Source organism: Salvelinus sp. IW2-2015, linkage group LG8 (genome assembly GCF_002910315.2).
Source record: "Salvelinus sp. IW2-2015 linkage group LG8, ASM291031v2, whole genome shotgun sequence".
In the NCBI taxonomy this organism is placed as follows: domain Eukaryota; kingdom Metazoa; phylum Chordata; class Actinopteri; order Salmoniformes; family Salmonidae; genus Salvelinus; species Salvelinus sp. IW2-2015.
Genome location: NC_036848.1, coordinates 2907128 through 2933049, shown reverse-complemented (window position 1 = coordinate 2933049; position 25922 = coordinate 2907128). Strand labels below are relative to the sequence as shown.

The 25922-nt window shown below is 43.4% G+C and overlaps 1 protein-coding gene and 2 pseudogenes across 1 annotated transcript in view; 2 read left to right on the top strand and 1 right to left on the bottom strand.

Moving 5' to 3' along the window:
- Positions 1 to 4461, bottom strand: part of LOC111967234 (monocarboxylate transporter 8-like) — a 44149-nt gene extending 39688 nt beyond the window's left edge. Inside the window, exon 1 of the mRNA XM_023992114.3 lies at positions 3346 to 4461. Within this exon, the coding sequence (XP_023847882.1) occupies positions 3346 to 3856 (511 nt within the window). The 5' untranslated portion in view covers positions 3857 to 4461. The remainder of the gene's footprint in view (positions 1 to 3345) is intronic.
- Positions 4462 to 17585: 13124 nt separating this feature from the next.
- On the top strand, positions 17586 to 18786 carry LOC111967233 (LRRN4 C-terminal-like protein; annotated as a pseudogene).
- Positions 18787 to 19085: 299 nt separating this feature from the next.
- Positions 19086 to 25687, top strand: LOC111967085 (thiosulfate:glutathione sulfurtransferase-like; annotated as a pseudogene).
- Positions 25688 to 25922: the final 235 nt, after the last annotated feature.

Below are 25922 nucleotides of genomic sequence, written 5' to 3'. Positions count from 1 at the left end.
CTCCTTCTACACACTTAGCCAAATGGTGTCAATACCCCCAGGTAACCTCAGGCCATCATTTGTACCTGTGTAATTACATAGTAATAATCTAAACATGTCATGACGTCTGTTTCGTAGAGATTTGGACACTTTGATCAAAACAAGCACCTCTGGGCAGCGATTAGTACCTCATTGCCCTCGTCATAGCTCTTATGGGGAGAACTAGTGTGTCTTACTGTGGATCCATTTGACTTGACCTGGGATCTCACTCCAAATCACATGTTATTAGTCACAGTGAAAAGCTTACTTAAGAGCCCCTAACCAACAATGCAGTACAAATAAGAAATAAAAGTAACAAGTAATTAAAGAGCAGCAGTAAAATAACAACAGCGAGACTACACAGAGGGATACCGGTACAGAGTCAATGTGCGGGTGCACCGGTTAGTCGAGGTAATATGTACCTGTAGGTGGTGTTATTAAAGTGACTATGCATAGATGATAACAACAGAGAGCAGCAGCGATGTAAAAGAGGGGGCAGTGGGGGGCAATGCAAATAGTCTGGGTAGCCATTTGATTAGATGTTCAGGAGTCTTATGGCTTGGGGGTAGAAGCTGTTTTTCAGCCTCTTGGACCTAGACTTGGTGCTCGGTACCACTTGCCGTGCGGTAGCAGAGAGGAGAGTCTATGACTAGGGTGGCTGGAGTCTTTGACAATTTTTAGGGCCTTCCTCTGACACCACCTGGTATAGAGGTCCTGGATGGCAGGAAGCTTTGCCCAAGTGATGGACTGGGCCGTACGCACTACCCTCTGTAGTGCCTTGGGGTCGGAGGCTGAGCAGTTGCCATAGCAGGCAGTGAAGCAACCAGTCAGGGTGCTCTCTATTGTGCAGCTGTAGAACCTTTTGAGGATGAAGACCCATGTCAAATCTTTTCAATCTCCTGAGGGGGAATAGGTTTTGCCCTCTTCACGACTGGACCATGTTAGTTTTTTGGTGATGTGGACACCAAGGAACTTGAAGCTCTCAACCTGCTCCACTGCAGCCCCGTCGATGAGAATGGGGCCATGCTCGGTCCTCTTTTTCCTGTAGTCCACAATCATCTCCTTAGTCTTGATCACGTGAGGGAGAGGTTGTTGTCCTGGCACCACAAGGTCAGGTCTCTGACCTACTCCCTATAGGCTGTCTCATCGTTGACTAGGCCTACCACTGTTGTGTCATCGGCAAACTTAATGATGGTGTTGGAGTCGTGCCTGGCCGTGCAGTCATGAGGGAACAGGGAGTACAGGAGGGGACTGAGCACGCACCCCTGAGGGGCCCCTGTATTGAGGATCAGCGGGGCGGATGTGTTGTTACCTACCCTTACCACCTGGGGGCGGCCCGTCAGGAAGTCCAGGATCCAGTTGCAGAGGGAGGTGTTTAGTCCCAGGGTCCTTAGCTTATTGATGAGCTTTGAGGGCACTATGGTGTTGAACGCTGAGCTGTAGTCAATGAATAGCATTCTCACATAGGTGTTCCTTTTGTCCAGGTGGGAAAGGGCAGTGTGGAGTGCAATCGAAATTGCATCTGTGGATCCGTTAGGGCGGTATGCAAATTGTAGTGGGTCTAAGGTTTTTGGGATAATGGTGTTGATGTGAGCCATGACCAGCCTTTCAAAGCTACAGACGTGAGTGCTACAGGTCGGTAGTCATTTAGGCAGGTTGCCTTWGTGTTCTTGGGCACAGGGACTATGGTGGTCTGCTTAAAACATGTTGGTATTAGACTCGGACAGTGAGAGGTTGAAAATGTCAGTGAAGACACTTGCCAGRTGGTCAGTGCATGCTCGCAGTACACTTCCAGGTAATCCGTCTGGCCCTGCGGCCTTGTGAATGTTGACCTGTCTAAAGGTCTTACTCACATCGGCTACGGAGAGCATGATCACACAGTGTTCCGGAACAGCTAGTGCTCTCATGCATGTTTCAGTGTTATTTGCCTCGAAGCGAGCATAGAAGTAGTTTAGCTCGTCTGGTAGGCTTGTGTCACTGGGCAGCTTTCAGCTGGGCTTCCCTTTGTAGTCTGTAATGGTTTGCAAGCCCTGCCACATCCGACGAGCGCCAGAGCCGGTGTAGAACGATTCGATCTTAGTCCTGTATTGACGCTTGCCTGTTTGATGGTTCYTCGGAGAGCATAGCGGGATTTCTTATAAGCTTCCGGGTTAGAGTCCCGCTCCTTGAAAGCAGCAGCTCTACCCTTTAGCTCAGTGCGAATGTTGCCTATAATCCATGGCTTCTGGTTGGGGTATGTACGTATGGTCACTGTGGGGACGACGTACATAGCCCATCTATAATTTAGCCCAAACAACTACCTCTTTCCCTACTGTATTTATTTATTTTGCTCCTTTGCACCCCATTATTTCTATCTCTACTTTGCACATTCTTCCACTGCAAATCAACCATTCCAGTGTTTTACTTGCTATATTGTATTTACTTCGCCACCATGGCCTTTTTTTGCCTTTACCTCCCTTATCTCAACTCACTTGCTCACATTGTATATAGACTTATTTTTCTACTGTATTATTGACTGTATGTTTGTTTTACTCCATGTGTAACTCTGTGTCGTTGTATGTGTCGAACTGCTTTGCTTTATCTTGGRCAGGTCGCAATTGTAAATGTGAACGTGTTCTCAACTTGCCTACCTGGTTAAATAAAGGTGAAATAAAATACAAATACATTTTAAAAATACTGTAGATCATAATGCATTAGATCACATGGACAGGATGGGAACTGATCCTTGACCAGCACGCCTACTCAGACATGATTTGTGAGTACATACGGCACTGATGCAGTGAGGCAAAAAAAATAAAAGGCTATTCAATCCTAAACAGATTGGAGGTGAAGATTGAGGACACAATACAACAGAGAGCTTTGGTAAAACTGACAGGCAACCAGAGGGCTTCTTTTAGTGACACACACTTGCGACTTTGTCACGTGGAAAATACATGAACAACATGAGGAGAACATAAGGACAACAACATGAGAACTGTATGTTATCCAGCCGTATGACAGAATTAGAGCCGTGACCAGAAAGTTAATGCAAGGAAACTCTGGTGCTATATGGCCTAGGTATAGTCTATATATTAACTTGAAGTCTTCAGACAGATGATGATGAGACTGAAGTAGTCGCCTAAATTCTCTGACACATCACAGCAAAAATGGGTATGATCAATAATGAAAATTGTCATTTTATGTTTCACTTCAATGTCGTCTTGAGACAATGCTGAGCATGCTTCTAGTTCTGGCTATGTTTATGTGACCATTCTCGATGATCTTCAACAGTAAGCCAGCATCAGTAGGCTCATTTGAACAGGTGCAACAGTTACAGGACAGACTCACCTACTTTAAACTGCGACGTTTTGTCATTGGGGTCTGCGTGGTCTTTCACCAGCATCATGTGGAGGATACCGAAGGAGTTCTGTATCCCGAAGATGGATCCATTACACCAGGTAGCAGCGAAAACAACCAACCAGCCGAACCCGCCCTCGGGTGGGACGAACCCGGGGCTCTGCCCTGGTGCCGGGGACTGAGACTGGGAATTCGGGGACACACCGGGTTTACTATRGAGACATCCAGCCTCGATTAGCTGGATAGTGCTGTCCTCGTGTGGGATCTTGCATTCGCTATCTCCCAGGTCCTGTCCCTGGTGCTCCTTCTGTGCTTGCTGATTCTCCTGGTCTTGGGGAGAACCACCGTTGTGCGCCATTACAGAGTCTGCAGTAGCCTCATCACAGTGTTCGGTCGGCGGCTCGCCYCTCAATGCTTCCTCCTCCGTCTGATTGTCTCCTATCCCGTTGACCCCCCCATCATCCTGTCCAGTATAGGGGTTACTGTTGTGTTCTGGCTGCATCGCTCATGCATCAGATAGCGACAGTATCCTACTGACAAGGATTGTCTATAATAAAAACTTAGTAGGTTTCTTTCTGCTCTGCTCTTCCAAGAATAGTAGACAAAGTGAAGTCACAGCACCAATGGCAGTATCCGAAATGTCGCTATAAAATTTTTTGTATGGTGAAAGGACAGGCACGTCTTATTTATCACGGTATCAGATGTCCCCGTAGCCTAGTTCTATGGGAAATGATGACGCCAGAAAATATTTAACTTTTGCTTTCCTGCTCCGTGCAAAATGTAAATCAACCTGTGAAAACGTCTGCTGCTCGCCAATCTCGTGCTCGCGCTGCACGGAGTCTCTACACTCCACATCGTGTAGCCTAATCTGTAAATAAATGAGTGCCGGCTCCTCCTCTTTCATTTGTTTAATTTTACATTGGAATATGTGGATCTCTCGGCCGGAGGCTTTCAGTATCACSGTGTCAACACAGAAAACAACCTTCATTCAAAAAGCTTGGCCCCGCCTCCACGTCCTCGTCACCAATGGCCGAGCTCAGAGACGGGTTTAAAATTCCTGCAGTATGAGATTACGAAAATACTCGAATGTCGCCCCCACCCATTCTGCTGTCTCTGACAAACACTACTCGAACTACTTTGGAAAGCGCAGCCGCAACTCAGTGAATGACGTTGATACAGTTTCTCGCGGAAGTGTCAATGTAACAATTTCTCGCCGCAACTTTGTATCCGGTGTATAGCAGCTGATTTAATTTCACTACGCCATGATGCAGCCTTCTATTTTATCAGCAAACATGCAGTTTACATCCCATACATCGGCGTTTTAGACCAGGATAAAATAGCGTTTAGACGTTATTTATATCTAATGGTGAAGAACAGGCTTGTAAAGCAAGCTCTATATTTGCATTTACACAGGCAGTCCCTGTTAAACTTCTTGGCGTAACGGTTAATGTGTGGGTTTGATATTAGGATTTGGGTTCGAAACCCGGTCAGGTTGTTATCATTGACTCTACCCTTTAAAGGGGGCAATCAGCAGTTGCTATATCCATGTTTGGACTTCATTTAATTATAAGTATCCAATATTCTTCAAGAATATAACTTAAAAAATGCCTAATGAGCTTAATTCATACKCCACCAGAACCCCAAATATAAGTTTGCTTACACCAGGTAAATGTTTTTTTTTTTAAATATATATATATATAGCCTCAAAACATGGTTAAAATTAAACTATAATTTTGATATCATGGATAGTCAGTCTTTGCATCCACAGCTCTATGAATTTAAGAGGTTACATTCCTCCAGCCCCATCCCCCAGCTTTTTACCAAAGCAGGTGCAGGGAGTACGCTTTGTTATTGTTTAAACTGTTAATTGCCACTCTAAACTTCTGTAAATTACACATTTTTAGCTACCATTGGAGAGGATCAGTTTGAGCAAAATTAGGTATAGAATCACTGATCTACAGTTTTCCCTGCCAAATAATCGGCTTTGTGCAATTAAGATTAGTAGAGGAAGCCTCCCCACGAACACTCACAAACAACCAGACAATGATGGATTGATTGGAGACAGCTTGTGTCAATTAAATAACATTTCCTAGGATTTTCTACAGCTGAACCTAGGATTCTCTGCAGCAAACCTAGTGGATAATGGTGAAAACACTGGTATAAAACAAATAACCAACTAAAACAACTGTCCCTAGTCACAGACRACAGCTGTGATCGTGTACAACTGTCCCTAATCATTGGCCACAGCTGTGATTGTGTACAACTGGCCCTAATCATAGACCACGGCTGTGATTGTGTGCAATAGTTAACTTTCACCATTGGATGGGGCCAATATGCCACAGTTGACACACAGGATGTGTTTAGTTGACAGTGTGGTTAGGATTGATTGACCACTCATGTTGGGAGATGGAGAAACCTCTCTTTAGCCAAATTACGATTCTTGGTTAGCTGAGATTGAATTTATGTAGGCATAATTAGGTCAATGTCGAGGTAGAAACGAGCTAGTGTCCGACATCCATGGGTCACATTCCTATGGATGTCTTGGAAAACATCTTAAGCCAATACCCAATAACATCCTGTCTGAATTGCTTTTGAAATTAACACCTCACCTGGCCTATCTCAGTGTATAGCTCAGTGGTTATAGCTAAGCACCCTTTGTCCCTCGGGGTCGATACACTGATGGGTGGCGTTGTTTAATAATCATATATTTCATCATTAGATTACAACATAAGATTTATCTCTGTGGGAGCATCATCCCACTCCTTTATGAGGCCTATAAATAGATGATTGAGGAGTTATGTTTCTAGAACTTTCCCAGCAATTCCCACATGTAAGGGGTCAAAGGTCAGGGGGCCCAGGAGAAGGTTGGTCAATGATTTCCTGTTGATTCTGGGATTCTTTAATTTCCCTGAGAGGTGGAGGCAGGGGATCCAGGCTCAAGAACACAGAGGAACTTAGGGACTGGGGTCGGGTGGTCTCCCAGCAGAGAAAAGACTGAGACGTCAGCAGGGCTAAATGATGCATGCTGTCTGGATCAGACTGGAACTGATTGAGAAAGGGTGGGAGAGGGTGAGTGGGTGACAGAGGGGTTAAGTGGGAGAAAAAAGGTGAAAAAGAGAGGGTGGGTGAGTGGAAAAGAGAGAGAGGGTGCGTGGGAGAGAGGGTGAGATGGAGAGAGGGTTAGTGGGAGAGAGGGAGGTTAAGAAAGAGAGGGTTAGAGAGGGTGAGAAAGAGAGCGAGGGGGGGAGAGGTGCAGGTAATGTAAGTAGTGTTCAGCATGCCTGAACATGCAGCATCCAGCAGGGTGGGGTGGGGCTGGCGGAACCATTATCACACTTGTGACTCACATCACATGATTTACCCTCAGGGTTCTGAAAGCAATACAATTTGTTCTATAGAATTCAATTAACTGGTTTATTCCCTAGCTGTACTCCATAGCTGATGTCTGTGATCCTGGTGTGGTTCGCATTGGAAGCAAACCTCTTCTATCGAAAGGTGTCATCCTCATACCTGTAGTCTTTGGCACACGTGACGCACTGGGGAAGAAAACGTTCAGACAAAACAATATTTTGTGTGACACACTGTGCTAGACAGTCTCCTGACGTGACATGCATGGTTTCATCTCAGTGTACGTGACCAGACAGCAGCTWGCAATGATTGTCCCTGACAGTSTAGACTCCCTCATTGAAATGTACATGATGAATTATCCACTTAAAAGTCCATTGGCAATTCATCAATGTGAAAACAAATGGACTGAATAGGTGTTTATATCAATGTGAAAACAAATGGACTGAATAGGTGTTTATTGTTTTTAATAATAAAGTGTTCTAGGCCTGCTGCATTAGCAGTACCAGCACTCACATACCCAGTGATCCCTGCCTATAGATATTGTCTGACATGTCCCATGTTTCCATCTGGTTAGAAACAGACAAAAGTAGCACTTAACAACAAAACAAAGAAGAGGAGACGCTGAAGGGAATGTGTGTCTGTGTTCTTCCATTCTTGTCAGAGAGATGTCATGTCAGCATGATTTATGAGCCGTCATATTAGCATGACTTAATACTTTTTTATTTCACCTTTATTTAACCAGGTAGGCTAGTTGAGAACAAGTTCTCATTTACAACTGCGAGCTGGCCAAGATAAAGCAAAGCAGTGCGACACAAACAACAACACAGAGTTACACATGGAGTAAACAAACATACAGTCAATAACACAATATAAAAAGTCTATATACAGTGTGTGCAAATGAGGTAAGTTAAGGGAGGTAAGGCAATAGATAGGCCATAGTAGCGAAATAATTACAGTTTAGCCATTAACTTCTTACGGATACGTGGGACGGTAGCGTCCCACCTGGCCAACATCCGGTGAAATTGCAGAGCTCGAAATTCAAAAATACTAAATTGAAATWTTTAACATTCTTGAAAATATATGTGTTATACATCAAAATAAAGCTTAACTTCTTGTTAATCCAGCCAAGGTGTCAGATTTCAAAAAGGCTTTACGGCGAAAGCAAACCATGCGATTATCTGAGGACAGTGCCCCGCATACAAATGCATGACAAATCATATTTCAACCAGGCAGTTGCGACACGAAAGTCAGAAATAGCGATATAATATATGCCTTACGTTTGAGGGATAGATGTGCAGAAGATGAATGTGCAAGTAGAGATACTGGGGTGCAAACGAGCAAAAAAACAACAACTAAATAACTGTATGGGGATGGGGTGGTTGGATGGGCTATTTACAGATGGGATATGTACAGGTGCAGTGATCTGAGAGCTGCTCTGACAACTGGTGCTTAAAGTTAGTGAGGGAGATATGAGTCTCCAGCTTCAGTGATTTTTGCAATTCGTTCCAGTCATTGGCAGCAGAGAACTGGAAGGAAAGGCGGCCAAAGGAGGAATTGGCTTTGGGGGTGACCAGTGAAATATACCTGCTGGAGCGCGTGCTACGTGTGGGTGCTGCTATGGTGACCAGTGACCTGAGATAAGGCGGGGCTTTACCTAGCAAAGACTTATAGATGACCTGGAGCCAGTGGGTTTGGCGACGAATATGAAGCGAGGGCCAGCCAACGAGAGCATACAGGTCACAGTGGTGGGTAGTATATAGGGCTTTGGTGACAAAATGGCACTGTGATAGACTGCATCCAATTTGCTGAGTAGAGTGTTGGAGGCTATTTTGTAAATGACATCGCCGAAGTCAAGGATCGGCAGGATAGTCAGTTTTACGAGGCTATGTTTGGCAGCATGAGTGAAGGATGCTTTGTTGCGAAATAGGAAGCCGGTTCTAGATGTAATTTTGGATTGGATATGCTTAATGTGAGTCTGGAAGGAGAGTCCAGACACCTAAGTATTTGTAGTTGTCCACATATTCTAAGTCAGAACCGTCCAGCGTAGTGATGCTAGATGGGTGGCCAGGTGCGTGCAGCGATCTGTTGAAGAGCATGCATTTAGTGTTACTTGCATTTAAGAGCAGTTGGAGGCCATGGAAGGAGAGTTGTATGGCATTGAAGCTCGTCTGGTGGTTAGTTAATACAGTGCCCAAAGAAGGGCCAGAAGTATACAGAATGGTGTCGTCTGCGTAGAGGTGGATCAGAGAATCACCAGCAGCAAGAGCAACATCATTGATGTATTCAGAGAAAAGAATAGGCCAGAGAATTGAACCCTGTGGCACCCCCATAGAGACTGCCAGAGGTCCGGACAACAGGTCCTCCAATTTGACACACTGAACTCTGTCTGAGAAGTAGTTGGTGAACCAGGCGAGGCAGTCATTTGAGAAACCAAGGCTGTTGAGTCTGCCGATAAGAATGTGGTGATTGACAGAGTCGAAAGCCTTGGCCAGGTCGATGAATACAGCTGCACAGTATTGTCTCTTATCGATGGTGGTTATGATATCGTTTAGGACCTTGAGCGTGGCTGAGGTACACCCATGACCAGCTCGGAAACCAGATTGCATAGCGGAGAAGGTACGGTGGGATTCGAAATGGTCGGTGATCTGTTTGTTAACTTGGCTTTCGAAGACCTTAGAAAGGCAYGGTAGGATAGATATAGATCTGTAGCAGTTTAGGTCTAGAGTGTCTCCCCCTTTGAAGAGGAGGATGACCGCGGCAGCTTTCCAATCTTTGGGGTTCTCAGACGATACGAAAGAGAGGTTGAACAGGCTAGTAATAGGGGTTGCAACAATTTCGGCTGATAATTTTAGGAAGAGAGGATCCAAATTGTCTAGCCCGGCTGATTTGTAGGGATCCAGATTTTGCAGCTCTTTCAGAACATCAGTTATCTGGATTTGGTTGAAGGAGAAATGGGGAGGCTTGGGCAAGTTGCTGTGGGGGGTGCAGGGCTGTTGACCGGGGTAGGGGTAGCCAGGTGGAAAGCGTGGCCAGCCATAGAAAATTACTTCTTGAAATTCTCAATTATCGTGGATTTATCGGTGGAGASAGTGTTTCCTAGCCTCAGTGCAGTGGGAATCTGGGAGGAGGTGCTCTTATTCTCCATGGACTTTACAGTGTCCCATAACTTTTTGGAGTTTGTGCTGCAGGATGCAAATTTCTGTTTGAAAAAGCTAGCCTTTGCTATCCTAACTGCCTGTGTATATTGGTTCCTAACTTCCCTGAAAAGTGGCATATCGCGGGGGCTATTCGATGCTAATGCCGTACGCACAGGATGTTTTTGTGCTGGTCAAGGGCAGTCAGGTCTGGAGTGAACCAAGGGCTATATCTGTTCCTGGTTCAAACATTTTTGAATGGTGCATGCTTATTTAAGATTATGAGGGAAGCACTTTTAGAGAATAACCAGGCATCTTCTACTGACGGAATGAGGTCAATATACTTCCAGGATACCCTGGCCAGGTCGATTAGAAAAGCCTGCTCGCTGAAGTGACGGACGCAAGCAATGAGGCAGTGATCGCTGAGATCCTGGTTGAAGACAGCAGAGGTGTACTTGGAGGGCAGGTTGGTTAGGATGATATCTATGAGGGTGCCTGTGTTAACGGATTTGGGCTTGTACCTGGTAGGTTCATTGATCATTTGTGTGAGATTGAGGGCATCAAGATTAGATTGTAGGATGGCTGGGGTGTTAAGCATGTCCCAGTTTAGGTCACCTAACAGCACGAGCTCTGAAGATAGATGGGGGGCAATCAATTCACATATGGTGTCCTGGGCACAGCTGGGGGCAGAAGGTGGTCTGTAGCAAGCGGRAACGGTGAGAGACTTGTTTCTGGAAAGGTGGATTTTTAAAAGTAGAAYCTCAAATTGTTTGGGCACAGACCTGGATAGTAAGACAGAACTCTGCAGGCTATCTCTGCAGTAGATTGCAACTCCGCCCCCTTTGGCAGTTCTATCTTGTCGGAAAATMTTATAGTTAGGGATGGAAATTTCAGGGTTTTTGGTGGGCTTCCTAAGCCAGGATTCAGACATGGCTAGGACATCCGGGTTGCGGAGTGTGCTAAAGCAGTGAATAAAAGAAACTTAGGGAGGAGGCTTTTAATGTTAACATGAATGAAACCAAGGCTTTTACGGTTACAGAAGTCAACAAATGAGAGCGCCTGGGGAATGGGAGTGGAGCTAGGCACTGCAGGGCCTGGATTAACCTCCACATCACCAGAGGAACAGAGGAGGAGTAGGATAAGGGTACGGCTAAAGGCTATAAAAACTGGTCGTCTAGTATGTTCGGAACAGAGAGTAATAGGAGCAGGTTTCTGGGCACGGTAGAATAGATTCAAGGCATGTGATATCATGTTAGCATGATTAATGTGATGTCATGTTAGCATGATTTATATACTGTCATGTTAGCATAATATATGTGATGTAATGTTAGCATGATTCATGTCTTGAGTTGTACAGTGCATTCGGAAAGTATTCAGACCTACTGTATTTACCTTTTCCACATTTTGTTACYCTACAGCCTTATTCTTAAATGGATTAAATAAAAACATTTCCTCATAAATCTACACACAATACCCCATAATGTGAAAGCAAAAACAGTTTTCTAGAATATTTTTGCAAATGTACAAAACAATAAAAATTGRTTATTTACATAACTATTCAGACCCTTTGATATAAGACTCGAAATTGAGCTCAGGTGCATCCTGTTTCCATTGATCATCCTTGAGCTGTTTCTACAACTTGATTGGAGTCCACCTGTGGTAATTTCAATTGATTGGATATGATTTGAAAAGGCAAACACCTGTCTATATAAGGTCCCACAGTTGACAGTGCATGTCAGAGCAGAAATTCTGCAGAATTGAAGGTCCCCAAGAACACAATGGCCTCCATCATTCTTAAATGGAAGAAGTTTGGAACCACCAAGACTCGTCCTAGAGCTGGCCGCCCGGACAAACTGAGCATTCTGGGGAGAAGGGCCTTGGTCAGGGACAGTGGCGACCCGTCATTCAGGGCAGTTGGGGCAGAGCCCCATCTGTTTTGAGCATCATATTTCTTGCAAAAAAATGTGGTGGGGGGTTGCCTGTTTTGCATGTTATTTAGGTATTAGTACGTTTCACATCAGTTTGCAAACATTGTAAAAAAATATATAAAATCCTTGAGTTAATAAAGCTGCATAAAAACATGGTCTCTTTTTTGCTTTCTTGAGTAAGGCAGCTCCAAAATGCAGGTGTTTCAGCCTAGCTCAGGGCTTTCTGTGGTGGTGGGTCAGCCAGCGGAAAATACGGAGGGTAGGGGTTGGTAATGCTCTCTAGTTGCGCCATGATTAGCTCAGTGTTCTGTCACTCATGGGGAGACTACGTCACCGCCAAATCTAAGGGTAGAGCTTGAAAATTCAAGCCCCTTGGGTGCTGCCATAGAATTACATTAGAAGTGCCCATCCAAGTAGGCTCAAGGTCATTCGCCACAGATAAAATGACATCAAGTCACTTCATATCTACAGTAGCTTTGATTGGACTGATCATGTCAACATCATACATTCAAAATTTTAGCTAGCAGTCATCATCATGAATCAAGTCGACAATCTACTGGCAAATCCTTTTTAATCCTTGTCAAATATAAACTTTTAATAATGAAGAGAAATTATAGATAAAACATATCGGTGCTCATCAGCCATTGGACATAAACATTACACAACAAGTTAGAAATCGCAAATTCAACAATGAGTGGTTTGGAAGGAATCAGTGGCTAACTGCAAATATTGCAAAGCAATCACTAGCCTGCTATTCAGTGGAGTGGGTGTGTGGTCCAAGTCGGGGTTTAAGGGTCTCTTTTCCTAGTTTAAAATGATAAACATTCAACATTGGCCATGCTGTCAATCCAGCATGATTTCTGCCACGTTCAAAACAACTGTTAACTTGGAACTGGGAAATCTGACTTCAGTGAGTTCAAGACAACTGGGAACTCGGGGCAAAACTAGCTCCGACTGGGAAAATAAGTATTGAATGGTCATCCAACTCAGAATTGTAAGTCGGGAACATGGGCCTCTTTCTCGAGCTACGACCTGAAGATCATTGACGTCATCATGATTCAACCTTGTTTTTTTCTGAGTTCCCATTTGTCTTGAAAGCACCATAAATCCAGAGAATTCCAGACTTTGATGACAAAGTTTGATAACAAAATTTGCCCACAAAGGAATGCCGCGCCATCTTCCTGTTCAAGTGAGCACAGCACAACAAGGTGGGTCCAAAAATGTATTGTATGCAGTTGCATAAATGATGTATTATGCCAGGGAGATATGTATACCGTAGCTAAGAAAGTAATACTAGTAATACTAAGTGTATGTTGTGTAGTAAGCCCATGTGCCTCACCCTAATAATTTGGTCTATTTTTCCCTCTTAATTTTGTGTACTGTTCTGATTTGGTGGTGCACATGTAGCCTATAACCTGTTTTAGAGAAATGTAATCATTGAATATTTGTAGAGCTTTCATTGTCTGCTTATATGCCCTCTTTATTTATCATACGGTTCTGACTTGATGTACAGGGTGAACACTAAGAATGGCACGTGTTCTGAATTCTGTTGCTGTACATTTAAAACTGCTGAACAAATAGTTATATTGACTATGTCCGTCCAAGCTCGCTCATTAATGTCTTAATAAAAATTACAGATGAACTCTTATCTGCTTGTCATCCCCTTATGTCATAGTTTGTACATCTCAATTGTCAGTAGAAATCACATTTGTTTAAGCAAGTCAGCCATATCAGCAAAAAAAAAATTAAAGGCAGTAAATGAGGCTGAATGAACTGTTTTGCTGCCAGACAAGGCTCCACTGATAGCCAGGTGTAGCAGTGGTAAGGTGTTGGGACTGCTGTTGGGACAGCTTTATGTAGGCCCTTACAGTTTTTGGCGTTTGTCACCGTTATAGTGCAATTCATGTATTTGTTTGTGTTGTGTTGTGTAGTAGCTTTGCTGGTATGCATCCCCCCCCAAAATGTTTGTTTCCCCCACCAAGATTTACATGCTAAAATTGCCACTGGTCAGGGAGGTGACCAATAACCTGTTGGTCCCACTGACAGAGCTCAAGAGTTCCTCTGTAGAGATGGGAGAACCTTCCAGAAGGACAACCATCTCTGCAGCACTCCACCAATCAGGCCTTTATGGTAGGCCAGATGTAAGCCACTCCTCAGTAAAAGGCACATGACAGCACAGTTGGAGTTTGCCAAAAGTCACCTGAAGGACTCTCAGACCATGAAAAACAAGATTATCTAGTCTGATGAAACCAAGATGGAACTCTTTGGCATGAATGCCAAGCGTCACGTCTGGAGGAAACCTAGCACCATCCCTACGATGAAGCATGGTGGTGCCAGCTGTTTTTCAGCGGCAGGGACTGGGAGACTAGTCGGGATCGAGGGAAAGATGAACGGAGCAAAGTACAGAGAGAACCTTGATTAAAAACCTGCTCCAGAGCGCTCAGGACCTCAGACTGGGGGCGAAGGTTCACCTTCCAACAGGACAACGACCCTAAGCACACAGCCAAGACAACGCAGGAGTGGCTTTGGGACAAGTCTCTGAATGKCCTTGAGTGGCCCGCCAGAGCCCGGACTTGAACCTGATCGACCATCTCTGGAGAGACCAGAAAATAGCGGTGCAGCGACTTTCCCCATCCAGCCTGACAGAGCTTGAGAGTATCTACAGAAAATAATGTGAGAAACTCCCCAAATACCAGAGGTGGAACAAGTATTCAATTGGCATACCTTAATATAAAATGACTCAAGTCAAAGTGAAAGTAACCCAGTAAAATACTACTTGAGTAAAAGTAAAAAAATATCAGATTTTAAATGGACTTTAGTACAGTGGTGGAAAAAGTACTAAATTGTCATACTTGAATAAAAGTACAAAGTAAAAGTAAATGCTATACATCAAATTCATTGTATTTAGCAAACCAGACGGCACAATTCCATTTTTGTATTAGTTTTTTTCACAGCCAGGGCCACACTCCAACACTCAGACATAATTTAAAAGGAAGCATTTATGTTGAGTGAGGCAGTAGGGAAGACCAGGGACATTCTCTTGATAAGTGTGTGAATTGGACCTTTTTCCTTTACTGCTAAGCATTCAATTTGTAACTAATAATTTTGAGTGCCAGGGAAAATGTTTGGAGTAAAATGTACATAGTGGAGTAAAAAGTACATAGTGAAGTAAAAGTAAAAGTAGTCGAAAATATAAATAGTAAAGTCAAGTACAGATACCCTCAAAAACAACTTAAGTAGTACTTTAAAGTATTTTTACTTAAGTACTTTACACCACTGTCAAATACAGGTGCGCCAAAGTTGTAGTGTCATTCCCAAGAAGACTTGAGGCTGTAATTGCTGCCAAAGATGCTTCAACAGAGTACTAAGTAAAGGGTCTGAATACTTACGTAAATTTATTTGTGCTTTTTTCTTTATATATACATTTGCAGAAATGTCTAAAAACATGTTTTTCTTTGTCATTATGGGCMATTGTGTGTAGATTGATGAGAATAAACATTTCTTAAATACATTTTAGAATAAGGCTGTAACATTACAAAATGTAGAAAAAGTCAAGGGGTAMGAATACTTTCCAAATACACTGTGTATACCTATAGTCTCACTCCATGATACATACATTCTATTTCTTCATACATAAATTATTCACTTGAACTTCATATAAGTATAGACAAGTCTTTGCATAACACCCACCAATAAAGTTACAACTCATAATATTTGGGGTTTAAGGTGACATGTTGGGGGTAGCATCAGGTGACCACGTCTTGTAGTCAAGATGAGGTGTCATGTTGTAGATTGTAGTAGTAGATAACAACTCAGGGTATGGGGGTATCAGTGAGGTGTTGGGTAGCAGTAGTATTTGGGGTGTAGCATGGGACAAAGAGGAAGCTAAGTGATTCCAGCTCTGATTCTGATTTCCTGGTTCGCTCTCTTTATCAGTCAGATGCTGGTACTTCTGTCATGTCCCAGCTAGTCCACCTTGCCAGCTCTCCTTAAAAGGACTGGAGCCCAACCCCTATCCTCCTCTCCTTCAGGTCTGCAACAATGAACACCATGGAGATTGTAACAATACACATGCATGCTCAAACATTCCCTCCCTCCCTCACTCACACACTCAAGCATTCACCCTCACACACGCTGACACACTCCTGCACACACTGGAATGTGAGTTTGTGAGTCACATGCTTTAAAAGGATCTGATCCCAAACTCGTGTTCTATACACATACATTACACACAAAAATACATGGGCACTTTGTCATACAATTATGTAATGAACAGCCAACATACTATATTCCTCCTCATAGAAAAACACACTGACACACACAAACAAGCCTGTTCAAGCTTGCCTACTACTACTGATGAGTAAATTAGTATGCAAGGAGGGACACATACGAACAGTACACCCTCCCCCCTAACGGAAAGAGCCAAGGAGACCTGGAGTGAGAGATAGAGAGAATTGAATTGAGAGAAAGAGAGAGAGGGGGGGGGAGAAGCACAGAGGGTAGAAATGAGGGGGTGTTAAAAAGGAGGGGGAAGTTTGGTGAGAATAAAAGAAGACGCTGGTGTGGAGAAAGAGAGAGGGAGGGAGAGAGAGAGAATGTGAGAGTTAAGAAAATAACAAAGAAGAGTGAAGAGGGATTGCGGGAAGAGACATTAGATATCCTATTATTCTACATTTCAGGTATAGTAAAAGATCACTACTCGCATTGGTATGTTATAGTTTTCTTTCACTTGGTTGCTATGGTGATGTTTGAGAGCATGACTGTACTCATGTTTCTCGCATTTTCACAACCACCTAAAAAGATGAATGATTGATTAACCTAGTCAACATCAACTCAGATAAAACCATACAACAACTTTAATCATTTAGAATGTTGCTGTGTTATTCTATGGATGAAAGTATGTGGAAGCTAAATAGAGGACTAGCATGTGTTGAGAGTTCAGCTTGGGTTCCCACAGATTTGTCTGGCACGCTGTCAACTGAGAAGAGAGCACTAGCTGGTGGAGACTCCACTTTCCCTTTGTTGTGTTTTTAATGGTTACTCATCTGAGCCAATTAATGTTCATTATTAAAGCCCTAACAAGTGACCCTTCACCTACATACATTTGTAAATCCTATATAACCCCAGGATGCTTATCTACCACAGGAGGTTAGTGGCACATTAATTGGGGAGGACGGGCTCGTGGTAATGGCTGGAGCGGAATAAGTGGAATGGTATCAAGTACATCAAACATGGTTTGATGCCCTTCCATACGCTCCATTGCAGCCATTATTATGAGCCGTCCTCCCCTCAGCAGCCTCCACTCCACTCTGCTTTATGTACAATAGTGACTAAATGTGGTGGGCAGCGTTGTCCATCTTTGTAACCTTTGTACAGAATTAATTCTGTCTTTCTTTTTTTTAACTCCTTGAGAATCAGGCTTGTTAGTGTACCTCTCTGTGAACCAGTTGTCATACAGTACATTATCTCACTCTGAATCGGTTGTCCTACAGTACATTATCTCTCTGTGAACCGGTTGTCCTACAGTACTATTATCGCTCTGTGAACCGGTTTTCCTGCAGTACATTATCTCTCTGTGAACCGGTTCCTACAGTACATTATCTCTCTGTGAACCGGTTGTCCTACAGTACATTATCTCTCTGTGAACCGGTTTTCCTCGCAGTACATTATCTCTCTGTGAACCGGTTGCCTACAGTACATTATCATTCATATCTTCTGTCTGTTGTATCCTGTGCCTCCTCCTGACGGGTTGACATGGGTATAATGTGGGAGGTAATTCCTACTTGTGGTTATAATCTTTCCATTTCTGTTCACAGAGATGATGTCATTCTGGTGGAACTTGGCTGCTTGCTCCTTCTACTACTACTGACCCCTGACCTGCTTCCCACCCGCCTCATCAACACCCGCCCCTTCTCACACACGCCGTTCCCACCTCCCCGCCAGTCACATACCCCAAGATCCAATACGTTACCGGCATGGGCTTCGACTACGACGAAGATGACGACACGAAGAGGATGCTTCCATTTCCCTCCTAACCACAGCAAAGCCTCATCACTTCTACTCTAGTCCGATGCAGTCCAAGCCCTGTGACTACCATCCTGCCAGGACAACCAGCCTCCCCTGCTCCCAGCTCTCTGCCCAGACCAGATGCCTCTGCCCTGGTCTAAGTGGTGCAGGCGAGCCGCCTCATGCTCCACACCTCCAGAAGCTAGTGCCAGGCACTGATGGAGGGGCAGAGGTACGGTGGTGCGCTCCAGCCTCTGTGGTATCTGGGTACCGGGTCGTGATCGAAGATCGAAGAGGAGAACCTCTCCAGTTCGGGGGTGATTCTCGGAGCGGGGTGCTGGGGGAACTAGAGGCAGGTGTCAAGGTGTGTGTGGAGGCGGTGAACATGGCGGGAACCAGCGCCCCCTCGAAGCTCTCCTGCCTGCGCTACGACCCCCCTGAGGCCACCAACCTGGCCCTAAGGGCAGGGGTTATCGGAGGGGGGCTGGGTTTTCTCCTGCTCCTTTTCCTGGTCACCCTGGTCCTCTGGAGGCGACAGACATGTAAAACAGGGGAAAACTCAGCAGAGGGGCTGGGAAACCCCTCCTACAGCACAGAGGGAATGCTGTGATCCAGTTTTGAGATTACAGACGGTACAGTGATTCAGTAGCACAGGCGACCCTTAGAGAGAATGTAGGAGTAAAGCAACTGGGACGGGACAGAGCCAAAATGGCTTCACTCACCAGTGACTCACCAGCACTGTGCTCAGGTTGTTCAGAATCCTGCACTTATGAATATAGGAATTAAACAAGAACTTTGGACTTTTGTGAACTAAATAACCCTAACAAAATCTTAAGAGGCGTTGTGACTAAAGAGACTGCAGGTTGTTTGCTGGCAAATTAACTTGTGTTCAGAAGGATCAAGACAGAGCAGTTATGGCAGTCAGATTCATGTGTAGAATAAATGAAACTAACTGAATAATCATGATGAATAACAAAAGCAATTGTTTTTCTAATAAAAGTGCTTTCATAATTTTGGCTGAGTTTGTGTGAGTGATTGTTTTTAACGTAAGGAACATCATATTTTGATAGAATTAAATTAATACTGTTGGAAGTAATAAAAGTTCCTATTACAGTAATGCAACTTTTATTTTGAAACTTGAGTATGATGTGCGGTTGAAGATCAGTCTGATTGGCTATAGCTTCAATACTGGCTGAAGTGCCTCCTTTTTAAGAATGTCGTCCAATGATTACCACTCAAACAATCAACATGGAACGAATGAGGAAATACAGTACTACATGAGAAGATTCCATTCAAATGGGCACCGATAAACAAGATGGCAAACTCAGGTAAGTGCGTATTCTACGACTGTATTCTGCATTTACCTTCTTCGTGCAGTTCGCAGCGCCGTTTGATCATCTGTCTCTGTGAGCCATAATACATTGGATCAAATGTCATTGATTTTGTCAGTGTAACACCAGGTTTATTTTTTWATTTTTTWATTTAACCTTTATTTAACCAGGTAGGCTAGTTGAGAACGAGTTCTCATTTACAACTGCGACCTGGCCAAGATAAAGCAAAGCAGTGCGACACAAACAACAACACAGAGTTACACATGGAATAAACAAACATACAGTCAATAACACAGTAGAAAATAAGTCTATGTACAGTGTGTGCAAATGAGGTAAGATAAAGGAGGTAAGGCAATAAATAGGCCATAGTGGTGAAATAATTACAATTTAGCAATTTAACACCGGAGTGATAGATGTGCAGAAGATGAATGTGCAAGTAGAGATACTGGGGTGCAAAGTAGCAAAAAAACTAAATAACAGTATGGGGATGAGGTAGTTGAATGGGCTATTTACAGATGGGATATGTGCAGTGATCTGTGAGCTGCTCTGACAGTTGGTGRTTAAAGTTAGTGAGGGAGATATGAGTCTCAAGCTTCAGTGAATTATATTTTAAAAAGCGATCGGTTGAAGAGCATGCATTTAGTTTTACTTCCATTTAAGAGCAGTTGGAGGCTACAGAAGGAGAATTGTATGGCATTGAAGCTCGTCTGGAGGTTAGTTAACACAGTGTCCAAATAAGGGCCAGATGTATACAGAACGGTGTTGTCTGCATAGAGGTGGATCAGAGAATCACCAGCAGCAAGAGCGACATCATTGATGTATACAGAGGAGAGAGTCGGCCCGAGATTTGAACCCTGTGGCATCCCCATAGAGACTGCCAGAGGTCCGGACAACAGGCCCTCCAATTTGACACACTGAACTTTGTCTGAGAAGTAGTTGGTGAACCAGGCGAGGCAGTCATTTGAGAAACCAAGGCTGTTGAGTCTGCCAATAAGAATGTGGTGATTGACAGAGTCGAAGGCCTTGGCCAGGTCGATGAATACAGTATTGTCTCTTATCGATGGCAGTTATGATATCGTTTAGGACCTTGAGTGTGGCTGAGATGCACCCATGACCAGCTCGGAAACCAGATTGCATAGCGGAGAAGGATTAAAAGGAGAAGGAGAAGATTAAAAATGGTCGGTGATCTGTTTGTTAACTTGTTATGGCTACAGGGGGCGTATTGAAAAATGGAAAATATGTGGCCATTTTCAAACGGCCTCTTACTCAATTTTTGCTCGTACAATATGCATATTATTATTATTATTGGATAGAAAACAGTCTCTAGTTTCTAAAACCGTTTGAATTATTTCTCTAAGTGGAACAGAACTCTTTTTACAGCCAATTTCCTATCCGGAAGTGAGATTTCCAAAATCGATGTCGCTCTTCAAGAGCTTGTCTATAAAAGGGCATGTCACTTAGGACTGTAGAAACACGTCATACGCCTTCCTCTGGGTGTCATGCGGAAGTGAGAGAAGAAAGCACTTGATTATCTCGTCCTGGGATTGAACACAACCTCTTGGAGTGAGGCTTGCGCACTTTATTTTTTTTTCTGGGCGCGAAGTAGGACCTGGACTCTGCTCCTGGAAAACACTCGTTAACGGTGAATAAGATCTCTGGCTTCGATTTTATTTGATACATGTCACAATATCATCCTAAAGTATGTTTTTTCAATATAGTTTAATTATATTATTGAAATTTATTCTGGACTTTAGACGTGATGCGACGCAATAAGTTTTTCAAGATGGAGAGGTTAGCGTAGCACTGCCAGTGTGCTTGCTAATTCAAGAGGGAAATTGTTCGTTCTGGATCGAAATAAAGACGTTTCTGAACAAAGGACCCCTTGGAGAACATTCTGATGGAAGATCAACAAAGATAAGGACCCAATTTGGGATGCTTTTTCATATATCTGTCGAACTTGTGCTTATGCGTACCGTATTTGACTAGAATCAATGCTTGCTGTGTGCTAGCTATTGTAGTAAGCTAATATAACGATATATTGTGTTTTCGCTGTAAAACACTTCAAAAATCGGAAATATTGGCTCTATTCACAAGATCTTTCTTTCATTAGCTATCCACCATATATTGTTCTGAAATGTTTTATGATGTGTAATTAGTAGTTGACGTGGTGTCTGTATTTTCTCTGGCTACTCCGTGCGATTTCTGACTGTAGCGTGATGGTGGCTATGATGGTAGCAGTAATGTAAAACTGATTTATAGCTAAATATGCACAATTTTCGAACAAAACAAGATTTATTGTGTAACATGTTATAGGACTGTCATCTGAGGGAGTTTTTTCTAGGTTATTTAGGTTGGTTCTAGGTTGTTCTAGGTAGTTAGGTTAGCTTTGTGAATCCTACTTGCATGCTACCGTGTGTGAAAAATGTCTGTCTGTCTTTTGTATTTGGTGGTGAACTAACATAAATATATGTGGTGTTTTCGCTGTAAAACACTTCAAAAATCGGAATATTGCTCTATTCACAAGATCTTTCTCTTTCATTAGCTATCCACCATATATTGTTCTGAAAATGTTTTATGATGTGTAATTAGTAGTTGACGTTGGTGTCTGTATTTTCTCTGGCTACTCCTGTGCGATTTCTGACTGTAGCTATGATGGTAGCAGTAATGTAAAACTGATTTATAGCTAAAATATGCACATTTTTTGAACAAAACATAGATTTATTGTGTAACATGTTATAGGACTGTCATCTGAGGMAGTTTTTTCTAGGTTATTTAGGTTGGTTCTAGGTTAGTTAGGTTGMCTTGTGCATGCTACTTGCATCKTACTTGTGCTGTGAAAAATGTCTGTCCTCTTTTTTATTTGGTGGTGAGCTAACATAAATATATGTGGTGTTTTCTCTGTAAAACATTTAAAAAATCGGACATGTTGGCTGGATTGACAAGATGTTTATCTTTCAAATGCTGTATTGGATTTGTTAATGTGTGAAAGTTAAATATTTAAAAAAAAAATAGATTTTGAATTTCGCGCCCTGCACTTGAGCTGGATGTTGTCATAGGTGTACCGGCGCCGGGCTGCAGCCATAACAGGTTTTAACTTGGCTTTCGAAGACCTTAGAAAGGCAGGGTAGGATAGATATAGGTCTGTAGTAGTTTGGGTCTAGAGTGTCTCCCCCTTTGAAGAGGAGGATGACCGCGGCAGCTTTCCAATCTTTGGGGATCTCAGACAATACGAAAGAGGTTGAACAGACTAGTAATAGGGGTTGCAACAATTCCGGCTGATCATTTTAGGAAGACAGGGTCCAGATTGTCTAGCCCGGCTGATTTGTAGGGGTCCAGATTTTGCAGCTCTTTCAGAACATCAGCTATCTGGATTTGGGTGAAGGAGAAATGGGGGAGGCTTGGGCAAGTTACTGTGGGGGGTGCAAAGCTGTTGACGGGGTGGCCAGGTGGAAAGCATGGCCAGCAGTAGAAAATTGCTTATTGAAATTCTCAATTATTGTGGATTTATCGGTGATGACAGTGTTTCCTAGCCTCAGTGCAGTGGGCAGCTGGGAGGAGGTGCTCTTATTCTCCATGGACTTTACAGTGTCCCATAACTTTTTGGAGTTTGTGCTGCAGGATGCAAATTTCTGTTTGAAAAAGCTAGCCTTTGCTATCCTAACTGCCTGTGTATATTGGTTCCTAACTTCCCTGAAAAGTGGCATATCGCGGGGGCTATTCGATGCTAATGTCGTACGCCACAGGATGTTTTTGTGCTGGTCAAGGGCAGTCAGGTCTGGAGTGAACCAAGGGCTATATCTGTTCCTGGTTCAAACATTTTTGAATGGTGCATGCTTATTTAAGATTATGAGGGAAGCACTTTTTAAAGAATAACCAGGCATCTTCTACTGACGGAATGAGGTCAATATCCTTCCAGGATACCCTGGCCAGGTCGATTAGAAAAGCCTGCTCGCTGAAGTGACGGACGCAGGCAATGAGGCAGTGATCGCTGAGATCCTGGTTGAAGACAGCAGAGGTGTACTTGGAGGGCAGGTTGGTTAGGATGATATCTATGAGGGTGCCTGTGTTAACGGATTTGGGCTTGTACCTGGTAGGTTCATTGATCATTTGTGTGAGATTGAGGGCATCAAGKTTAGATTGTAGGATGGCTGGGGTGTTAAGCATGTCCCAGTTTAGGTCACCTAACAGCACGAGCTCTGAAGATAGATGGGGGGCAATCAATTCACATATGGTGTCCTGGGCACAGCTGCGGGCAGAAGGTGGTCTGTAGCAAGCGGCAACGGTGAGAGACTTGTTTCTGGAAAGGTGGATTTTTAAAAGTAGAAGCTCAAATTGTTTGGGCACAGACCTGGATAGTAAGACAGAACTCTGCAGGCTATCTCTGCAGTAGATTGCAACTCCGCCCCCTTTGGCAGTTCTATCTTGTCGGAAAATGTTATAGTTAGGGGTGGATAATCGGATTTGATAGGCAATGTGTGGTTTGAAAGTGGCTGGTCGTGTGCTATCATACAATGACTCAACTTTTCTGTCTTTTTTGGGGGCAACTTCTGCAATCTGCACTGTCTGACTCAGTAGTAGAATACATTTTATTGTCCTACACGTTTATTTCCGGAAAGGAAGGTTATGGTCAGTGCCAGGAAGCAGCATGAAGGTAGTTGTAAATCATGTATGTTAAGTTTGCACTAGGCTAAATAAAGCCTTGACACCATGGTGTTACATGTAGCAAATTGACCTCTCCACAGATAAGGATATCTCCTACTCTGACCTCAAGGCCCTTCTGGCCAAGAACAACTGGCCAGAAGGTTGATGTACGGACCAAAGAGGAGGTAGACAGAGGACACATTCCAGGATCAATCCATATTCCAGGTGAGCTCCCAGTCGGAGTCCTTGAGTTGAGTTACACTCTCAGGTCCAATTGGGATTTGCTTGTCCGGAGTCCAAACCTTTGGAAAAATAATGAACCCCAATTCACATGGGTATAATTCAGCCCAAAATTTGCTAAACAGGATTGATTTATTGTTGTTGTCACTGAGCCAGCTATTTTGGTATATTTATTTTATTGTAAATTGAGCCGTATTGTAAACTTCCTGTGTCTCCTCTCCCAGTTGATACAGTGGAGAGTGCCCTAGTGCCCTAGCGCTGGACCCTGCTGAGATCCAGGCAAAATACGGGGTGCCCAAACTAGAGGTCGACCGATTATGAGGGGAATAACTACTCCAAGTCTCAGAGCGAGTGACGTTTGAAACGCTATTAGCGCGGACCCCGCTAACTAGCTAGCCATTTCACATCGGTTACACCAGCCTAATCTCGAGAGTTGATAGGCTTGAAGCACAGCGAAGAGCTTCTGGCAAAACGCAGGAAAGTGCTGTTTGAATGAATGCTTACGAGCCTGCTGCTGCCTACCACCGCTCAGTCAGACTGCTCTATCAAATCATAGACTTAGTTATAACATAATAACACACAGAAATACGAGCCTTAGGTCATTAATATGGTAGAATCTGGAAWCTATCTTCTCGAAAACAAGACGTTTATTCTTTCAGTGAAATACGGAACCGTTCCGTATTTTATCTAACGGGTGGCATCCATAAGTCTAAATATTTCTGTTACATTGCACAACCTTCAATGTTATGTCATAATTACGTAAAATTCTGGCAAATTAGGCGGCCCAAACTGTTGCATATACACTGACTCTGCGTGCAAGAGAAGTGACACAATTTCACCTGGTTAATATTGCCTGCTGACCTGGATTTCTTTTAGCTAAATATGCAGGTTTAAAAATATATACTTCTGTATTGATTTTAAGAAAGGCATTGATGTTTATGGTTAGGTACACATTGGAGCAACGATACGCACCGCATCGATTATATGCAACGCAGGACACGCTAGATAAACTAGTAATATCATCAAACATGTGTAGTTAACTAGTGATTATGATTGATTGTTTTTTATAAGATAAGTTTAATGCTAGCTACCAACTTACCTTGGCTTCTACTGCATTCGCGTAACAGGCAGGCTCCTCATGGTGTGCAATGTAATCAGGTGGTTAGAGCGTTGGACTAGTTAACTGTAAGGTTGCAAGATTGAATCCCCCGAGCTGACAAGGTAAAAATCTGTCGTTCTGCCCCTGAACGAGGCAGTTAACCCACCGTTCCTAGGCTGTCATTGAAAATAAGAATGTGTTTCTTAACTGACTTGCCTAGTTAAATAAAGATTAAATAAAGGTGTAAAAAAATAAAATTTAAAAAACGACCAAATCGGTGTCCAAAAATGCCATTCCGATTAATCGGTCGACCTCTAGCCCAAACCTCCCCTGGATGCCCCTGAGCTGGTGTTTCACTGTCAGATGGGCCGGCGAGGAGGCGTGGCCACAGACAAGGCACGAGGCCTGGGATTCCAAAAGTACGAGTATATGTTTTGACAATACTGCTCTGTATACTCTGTTTGATGCCTTGGGAATTTTTGGTAAAGGATGATGTCTGCCTTCTCTAATTTCAGGTCCGTCAACTATGCCGGAGGATACCAGGAGTGGTCTGAGAGGGGGGAAATGAGGTGCACGATTAGCCTGCATTGTGAAACCAGAGGATAAAAATGCACAAATGATGCTTACATTTTGCTGAAACATTTTGCTACTTTTACTTGTTTTTGCTGATGTGTTATATAAAGATGGAGAATAAGATTGTACAATTAGTACTTTTGTGGGGTTTCTTTTTACCACGTTTCCCCATAGTGCTCCACTTTTCCCATCTTCTACCTCTACCATGGCTTGGACTGCCTTGGACTGCTTATTGCCTTCAGTAAGACTTTCCTCTAAACCAATCCCC